At 38.5% G+C, this 9186-nt stretch overlaps 1 protein-coding gene across 1 annotated transcript; it reads left to right on the top strand.

The window, feature by feature from the left end:
• Window positions 1–241: 241 nt before the first annotated feature.
• Window positions 242–8886, top strand: POLR1F (RNA polymerase I subunit F). The gene is made up of 4 exons (XM_049785711.1): window positions 242–498; window positions 1747–1888; window positions 6746–6954; window positions 8417–8886. Exons 1-4 carry the CDS (start codon window positions 242–244, stop codon window positions 8805–8807), a joined length of 999 nt encoding a protein of 332 aa, XP_049641668.1. The 3' UTR covers window positions 8808–8886.
• The last annotated feature ends 300 nt before the right edge of the window (window positions 8887–9186 follow it).

The following is a 9186-nucleotide window of genomic DNA, read 5'->3' as shown; positions in this document are numbered from 1 at the left end:
AATACCTGCGGGATTTTTTTTGCGCATGCTCAGTAAGGATCCCCGGAGCTCAGCGCTCCGCAAGGCTTCTTAGAGCAAAAAGAACGGTCAGCTCCCCCTGCTGGCGGAGATGCAACACGGAGGCTCTTAGCGCACCACTTCCGGGGGGCGTGACAGCACGTCTAGGACGCAGAAATCTACAACCCGGAAGCAGGCGCCCAAGATGACGTCAGTAGCCCGCGACGAGGCATTGCTGAGCCGCATGGCTGCCGACCGCTCGGAGGCTCCGCGGCCCAAAGCGGTCTCGGCGGGGCCTGCGGGGGCCACGGCCGGGGCTGCTCCGCAGTGCCTCGAGCTGCCCACGTACGCCGCCGCGTGTGCGCTGGTGCCCAGTCGTTACTCGTGCCTGGTGGCCGCGCCGCACCGCAGGCACGTCGCCCTGGCGCCGCGCTACCTGCACCGCAAACGCAGTGGCATCCGGGAGCAGCTGGACGCCGAGCTCCTGCGCTATTCCGAGAGGTGCTTCTGCTACTTTGCAACCCTTGCACGGCCTTTGCTTGCTCTTTCCCCCGCAGCCGCCCGATGTTTTGGGGTTGGGGGTGAACTTGGGGATGGATGGACTTGGAAGGCTTCCCTGGGACTCACTCCTAGGCTTAGTTGAGCCCTGACATTTATTCGCCTTGCTTGGTCTTGCAAGCCTTGCAAGCCAGTTCCATTCCTTGCACTTTAGGCTGGGTTGCTGGGTTGCTGGGTGGGTGGAAGGAGGGTTTCCTCTTCACGCCGGCAGGAGTGATCCCTGAACATAGATCCCGGGTCCAGCCACCAAATCAAACAATCCCCATTCCCTCCCCCACAAGAAAACCCCCAAGAGTTTAGGGTGAGCGGATGGGAGGAAGGTTTCCTTTTCACCACACTAGGAGTGATCCCTCAGCATAGATCCCGGGTCCAGCCACCAACCCAAACAATCACTATTCCCCGCCCCACTCAAGCCTCAGAGTTGGGTCTGGAATTTACACAAATGAACAAACTCCTAAAATGGGATTCAAACATAATGGCATTGTCAGGCAACCCTGTTGGAGTAGAGAAGCAGTGATGAGAGCATTGTTTAGAGGAGGCAGTTGTGGTGATGGTGGTGATGCCACCAGATCTGCCTCCTTCATAGTTGTGATTGAGAACTTAGAAATAGAATTGACTTTGTCTTTGGGGACATAGCCAGTGACACCCGGTCTCCACCTAGCTTTGTTGGCTGGACTGTGTGGTATTGGGAATCAAGCCTAGTCTCTTCCAAGCTAAGTGTGCTCCAGCTCTCTGACTTCTCTTAGACCTTTTTGAAGTCACAATTAAATTCTACATTGACTAAAAAGTGTCAACATCAGTTTTAGTACATGACAGCTTTAATTTCTTTATATATATATATATATATATATATATATATATATATATATATATATATATATATATATATATATATATATATATATATATGTAGTTATTTTTTCTTTCAGGTTCTGAGGTTGAAGCCGATGCCTAAAGACTACTACTTAATTAAACTCTTGCCCCAATGTCAACTTTAGTAGTTACATTGAATTCTTTTAGAGAAATAGAACTGCTGAAGTTGTTACAGTGTAATCTTACTCCATTTTTTCTTTTTTTAATCTTGAATGACTTTCTTTTGAATGTGTTTTCTTTGTAATTCAGCATATCTTTTGATACTGTTTTTATGAGAAAATGGAAGGTAACCTTTTTTTCTTTTTTTTTTTTAAACAGCCTTTTAGGTGTCCCTGTGGCATATGATAACATCAAAGTAGTTGGCGAATTAGGAGATATATATGATGATCAAGGACACATTCATCTTAACATTGAAGCAGATTTTGTTATTTTCTGTCCCGAACCAGGGCAAAAGCTAATGGTTTGTATTTTTTTTTCTTGTCATCTAAATAGCTGTAATTAAAACATTTTTAGACATTTTTGAAAGCATTATTCATTGATACACTATTGGAATTCCTAAACCAGGTAACTAAAAACAACATTAAAAGAAAGGAACCATTTCTCTCTGCTTAGCCTACCTAGGTTTGTTTTGTGTTTTTTTTGTTTGTTTGTTTGTTTTTTTGGTTTGGGGTGTTTGGGTGTTTTGGGGCGGGTTTACACCTGACAGTGTTCAGGACATACTACTGGTTCTGCACTCAGGAATCATTTCTGGCAAGCCTCAGGAACTATGTATGGTGCTAGGGACTAAACCTAGTTTAGTTTCATGCAAGGCAAGCATGTACATTTAGTTCTTTGATATTGAGAGATTGTTTTCATGGACTTTTTTGCCATTTTTTTTTTTTGTCAGATTTGATGTGTTTGTGGAGTTTGTTTTCTCTTAGAATACCCCCTTCAGTTCTTTTAAAATTGGGGTTGAAGCTGGTCCTCCTAGTGCTATGTGTTCACCAATTAATTGATCCCAGCCAGTTATAGATTTCTTCGTTTCTTCTCCACTCCCACTGCCCCACTTGACTAGCCTTAAAATAATAAAATTAAATTAAATTAAATTGGAGTTGAGTCTGTGAAGTAGCCTTGTTTATCCATAAAGTTGTGATCATTCCTTCAAATCTGAATGAGTCTGACTAGATAAAGAAGTCTTGGTGAGGTATTCATTGAATTTTTCATTGTATTCCACCACTGCCTTTAGGTCTGAGAGTTCCTTTGTTAAACATGTTGTACATCTTAAGGACACTCCTTTGTACAGTACTTATTTCTTTGATCTTGCTGCTTTCAGTATTTTATCTCTATGTAGTTTTCATTATGCTAAGAAGCTGCATTTTAGCCTTCCAGACAGCCTGAGTAAGGGGACATGTGCTCTCTACTTCTGGTAACTTCTGAGCAATCTAATGACTGTTGGCTTCTTCATAGAGGTTGTCTTCCCTGCCCTCTGGGACATCGATAATTCTTATATTGTTTCTTTTGAGTTCATCGCAAACTTTCCATGTTACCTGTTCATTTAAGACTTTCCCATCTTCTGCTGTTGACTGGAGGTGTTATGTAGCTCATCTTCAAGCTCACTGATCTGTCCTCAGCAGTTGTGACTGCTGGTGAGACTTTCCAGTGAGTTTTTCATTTTGTTTGGCAAGTTTTTCAGTTCCATTGCTTTTGTTTGAAGTTTTCTCATTTCTGCTCTCTTGTCCTTCAGTCCCGTTGGCTGTCCATTCCATGGTTTCTTTGAGTTCCTCGATCATCCTTAGTGTTCTGTATTGCTATTGGTACTGGTTTGGTCTTCTGAGCTATCATATTCGCTCACCAAGCTTTTCCCTGTGTGTGACCTTTGCCGTGTTGGGATGTTTTTTCTGTGTTGTCTTGTGATTGTGACTGGAAGAAATAAGTGGTCATGAAACTAAGCAGAGCTACCTGCCACTTGAGGTACTAACTTGGTGCAAAAATGGTACTTTTGAGTCACAAGAGGGCCTGTTGCCATTCTTGTTTTCCACCTTGATTTTACTGGTTAGGAGGTCTAGTATATCTAGTTACTAGAGTTCAATTGACATTTCTTTAAGGATGTTTTTTCCTCCCTGTACTTAAATAAGTCTGTTCAATTACTTTGTTTTTAATTGGCTTATCATCATTTAGGTAGAATAGTATTAAAAACAAAGTTTATCTTGAAGAGGGGGGTGTTCTTTTTATGACTGAAATCCAACTAAAATCATATGTAATCATGGTGCTTAAATGAAGAAAAACAAATACAAAAAAATAACTTACCTTGTTTTGGAGGTTTTGTACTATTTTTTCTAGTCCATGCCTTTTTGTTAATTTGTTGGGTGGACTTCCCAAGCTATACCAGAAAGCCCGTCCCTCCTCTCTGCACTGTACCTCTGGACCAAGATCCCTCCCCGTCTCGCTCTTCCCACCACCATCATTGCACCACTGTACCTCTATGGTTCAGTGCAAGGCCCTGAGGGACACTGCATTTCCAGCCTCCTAATGGAACCCTGTGCTAGGGCTTGAGTCTCGGTTGGGTGTTTGATGCAACAGCACCATAAACACCAATGTTTTCTGTCTTTCGACTCTTTGTTATAATGGTATCAGTTATGAATAGCAGGTTTCAATTTTGAGAAAGGCCACTTTTCCATTTTCTTTGTTTAAATATTATTTTAGAGTTTGATGAGCAGTATGATTAATGATAGGATTTTATTCATAAAGTGTCCAGTTTCACACCTTCCACCAATGTCCACTTCACTCCTTCATTTTCCATTGATTTTCTTTCCCTTCCAACTCTATACCCCCATTACTCATGAAGTCTTCAGTTTCTCTTCCCTTTGGGTATTCATTATTTTTAGTATGGTTCCTTATCTGTGAGAAATCTTTCTGTATCTGGTACTCTCCTGAATAACCTAACTCAATATGAGATTCTAGATCCATCCGCATAACTACAAATGGCATGATTTCCTCTTCTCATGTATAGTTCAGTATTATTATTTCATAGTTAATGTTTTCAGCTATTTGTTCTGAGACACTATTATTTTTAATATTTTAGCTGTGTGACTAGTGCTGCAAATAACACAGGAATACAAATATCTCTTTGGGGTAGGGTTTTTGGGCCCTTGAGTACATGGTAAGAAGTGGAATTGTAAGATAAATTCCTAGTATTTTGTGTTTATATTGTCTTACAAAAAGACTAGACACATTGGCATTCTCACCAGCTGTGCATTTGAAAGGCAGTTCCTTTGTCCCCATATCCATGTCCACAAAGACTGTTCCTTGTGATATGTGCTAATCTTATGTAAGAGTTGATACTGATTCCTAGTTTGATATTTGTCTTTGGTGATAAGTGATGAAGAACATTATTTTTTTCATATATTTGTTACATCTATAATTAGACATCTGTAATGTCTTTGAGGAAGTTTCTCTTCATTTATTACCCCACTTTATTTTAACAAAGTTGATTTTTTAAAATTATTATTGTTCTTTGAATTCTTAGAAATCTACCTATCCCTAGGCTGTATAAAAAATTCTAGAAGTTTTAGTATTTCCATTTGGAGTTTGTGATCAGTGTGAAGTAATTTTTGATGTAGATTGAGGCCCATTTATTTGGTTTGTATTCAGTTCTTAGGCTCATATACTTGAAAGATATTCCTTTTGTCTCTGATAGTTTTTTTTGGATAGCAGTTTTTGTATAATAGTGATGTAATTTCTCATACTATTGACATAATCTCATATTTTTGGTGCATGTATTACAACTGTTGAAACTACTGATAGAATATTACAGTCTAGTTTTACATTAGTTTTCACTTTTTCACATTATACTTTCTATAGGTTTTGACAAATGAGTAGTGTTAGACATCCACCATTAGTGTATGTTACAGAATAACCAAACATTATCTGTGCTCTATTTCTTTTCTTTCTCCCTTAATGAAACTGAATTATTGATTATTTTCATTCATTCAAGTTTGCTTTTTCCTGAATGTCGTATAGTGACAATTTTATAGGCTTTTCTAATTAACTTTTTTAATTTAAAGGTATGCATTTAAACACTTCATCTTTTTCCATGTCCTTATTTATTTTGTTTCACAGCTCATTTCTTTTCAGCACTGGCTACTGTTACATTTTATAGAGAGAGTTGTTTATACAGAGGATCCAGAAATTTCTTTTGGGGCTATCAAATCGAAATAGACAGGGAGGATAGATGGATGGATGGATGGATGGATGGATGGATGGATGGATGGATGGATGGATGGATGAATAAATAGATATAATTTCTTTAAGCACAAGGATGGATAGGTAGATACATATAGATATAGATATAATTTCTTTAAGCACTGTGGTTACAAAAATGATCATACTTGAATTTCAGTCTAAGAATGTACACCCCTCTTCACCATGTGAAGAGGATGTGTATGGGATATATGTATAAGGGATTTCGAACTTAAAACAGCATTGTACAAAATTTAACTTCAGTTATTTTTTTTTAATATTTCAGGCTTTGTGCGTATACCTTATAAATGTGGAAAGTTTTATGGGAATTTTTTTAAGCTTAAAATGATACAGCACATTCTTTTAATTTTAAAGCTTCTAATGTTCAGTTACTTAGTGAAAAAGCAATTCTCGAAAGATTTTATATGTATAGGGTGAGCTGTCTTCTAGTAAGCTCTACTTTACAACTTGCTGAATTGAATCATTGAAGAACGCTTTATAAACTTTGAAATCTATACTGTTTATAGAAATATAATGTAGATCATAGTTATGAAAAGCATATGCTTTCAGCCTGAGGATTTTGACTTGTAATTTATATCACTGCTTGATTTTGGTTCAGTTAGAGAGTAATCTCCACCTTAGTAAATCCTGCAATGAAAGTTAGGGGTTTTGAGAGGAGAAGAGGCTAGAGAGTTGTTTATATAATCTAGAGACTCCCAGACTTACTTTTCCTTTTCAGGAAAAAACACTCCGTGCCCTCCTTGAAAATGTACCTCCTTTTAGCTAACAAACTAAGTGTCCCCAAATGACACAGGAAGCTCCTGTGGTCTTCTGTCTGACCCTTTTGTGTCACCATGAAGTTTGTATTCCAACTTAGGAAAACACTGAGTTAGGTCAGTGAGCTACATTGACAACGTATAGTTTCTGACTAAAATGACGTTTTAGTAAAATATGTGATACACTCTCACTGAGATCAACTTTCTGTTTAAACTGTAGTTTCCATGCTTTCTCTTAGCAGACCAGTTTGAAGTTTGTTTTGCCCTTCAAAAACTCTTGAGATATTTTTCCTGATTTCTTCCTGTGCTTACTTCCTTCACAGGGTACAGTCAATAAAGTGTCCTCTAGCCACATTGGCTGTTTAGTCCATGGGTGTTTCAACGCTTCCATCCCGAAGCCTGAGCAGATGCCAGCTGAGGAGTGGCAGACTCTGGAGATCAATGTGGGTGATGAACTAGAATTTGAAGTATTTCGTTTAGACTCAGACGCTGCGGGAGTATTCTGCATTCGGGGAAAATTAAATATGACTAGGTTAGTTCCTAATCTTCTTATTGTATGGATTCTTCATTTATTTCTATTTTATTCTAAATTGGGGAACTTGGCTCCTTTTTTAAAAAAACTTTGTTGGAATATTTGCTATAAAGTTAATGTAAATATAAATATTTAGTATAAAGACATCATATTAAATAAAGATTCTAGGGGTCAGAGTGATACCAGAGTGGTAGGGTGTTTGCCTTGCACACAGCTAACCCAGGATGGCCCTGGGTTCTATCCCTGGCATCCTGTATGGTTCCCCAAGCCTGGAATAATTTCTGAGGTCATAGCCAGGAGTAACCCCTGCGTGTCACCAGGTGTGGCCCCAAAACCAAATAAATAAATACTCTAAAGATCTGTATTGAGGGCTGTATAGATAGTGCCCTAGTTGCCTTAATATGACTGACTTGGATTTAGTTCTCAGTACCGTACAGGGTCTTGAGAACTGCCAGGAGTGATTTTTGAGTAGAGACGGGAGTAAACCTTGGAGCACCACTTGGTGGGGCTCAAATACCCTCAAAGGATATGTATCTGTTAAACTGAATGCTAATCATTTTTTTCTGAGTTTTTTCTAGTATGTTATTTAAAAGAAAACTTGACCTTTAATCTAGAAATACTAAAATTGAAGTCATTTTGTGTAAAACTAGTAAATATTACTCAGTTGAAGCAAAAATAATTTAATTATTGTTACTGATTTTTTTTTTAGTTGAGATTTATATGATATTTGAGTTTGGATCTGGACTTGGGGGAGAGATCAGCAAACTCAAATGCTCAAACTCAATTTGCCTGGGGGCCGCAGGAGGCAGAGTGGGGGTGATCCTTGAGTGCAAAGTCAGTAGTAAGCCTTGAACATTGGGGGGGGGGTGTGTGTGACCCAAACAACTAAAACAAAACAAAACAAAAAAAGATTCTTCTAGGGCAGGGCCACAAAATGTTGTACGGAGGGCTGCCGCAAGTTTGAGACCCCTGGCTTAGCATGTTAGAGACTTGAGTTTATTCTCCAGCTCTCAATGATTCCCAAAGCATTGGGCCTGAAGTAGCTTATTGCTTTTTAGTGGTATAAGTTAGTTTACAATCTGAAATAACACTGCTTGATCACCGGTTAAAAGAAGTAATTAAAAAAACTTTTTTATGAAACAAGGATTGAGATAGTAGTAGACAGGAAACACCATTATTTTAACGTAACATATTTTCTATCAGCATAAGTGGTTTTGATTCACGAGTTTTGATAGCATGATATCTAATGCTTATTTACCAAATATTTGGAGCCAATCCTAATTCTAGAAGCCATGAAGGACCATTTCATGTCTGGACACAAAGTAACAGAATGGAATAGTTGAAGTTTATGCCAAAATTATATCTGATATTGCTGTCATTTAGGAAAAAAATTGCTTCATTTTTTTTTTTTTTTTGCTTTTCTATGATTGCTTTGTAAATTCATTAAACTGTTATTTTATAGTTTACCATCCAAGTGCTCTAAAGATGATGTAGCAGAAATTGTAACTGAAGAAACTGTTGAAAAACCTCCAAAGAAGAAAAAGAGAAAGAAGAAAGACTTAGAGCCATGTGAAGTGGACAATGGTATCACGGAGCCAGCAGATTTTGCGGATGGCATCATGAATGAAGATCCAGATGCACAGAGTATTCTGAATAGCCTCTGCAAAGAAGAGCCAAAGAAGAAGAAAAAGAAAAAGCACAAGAGAGATCAGGACCAAGACCCTGTTTTCCAGTGCAGTGACTCTAGTGGTTATCAGAGTGACCACAAAAAGAAAAAAAAGAAGAGGAAGCATAGTGAGGAAGCTGAGTTGACCGCAGTTTTGGAACACTCTCCTAAAAAGAAAAAGAAGTAATTTCTTTAATTTTAAATGATTCATTTTTTAAATTGGGATTTGCATATATAAGTGAATAAATATTTTGAATGATATGAAATGTCTGTACTAGTTGTTAAGTCCAGGAGAATGATGCGCCGTTCAAAGACACCAAGACCACAGTCTCATGCAAAAGCAGGGGATTTATTTTCTTACAAGCATATGCAGGGGCTGTGCTAGAATCCAGCATAAGCCAGAAACTGCCAGCCCCGTGTCATGAGCTTACAAGCTGTATTTAGCATTTCAAACAATAGAAAGTTACAGTAGATTGATTTGCTTTAGGAAGTACATGATACCTGGCATTTGCTTAATCACATTTTTGCAAGATACAGGTGCAAGCTTACAGGGTTAACATGACCAG

The sequence above is a fragment of the Suncus etruscus genome, chromosome 13, assembly GCF_024139225.1.
Source record: "Suncus etruscus isolate mSunEtr1 chromosome 13, mSunEtr1.pri.cur, whole genome shotgun sequence".
NCBI classification, from domain to species: domain Eukaryota; kingdom Metazoa; phylum Chordata; class Mammalia; order Eulipotyphla; family Soricidae; genus Suncus; species Suncus etruscus.
This window is presented reverse-complemented; position numbering and strand designations above follow the sequence as displayed.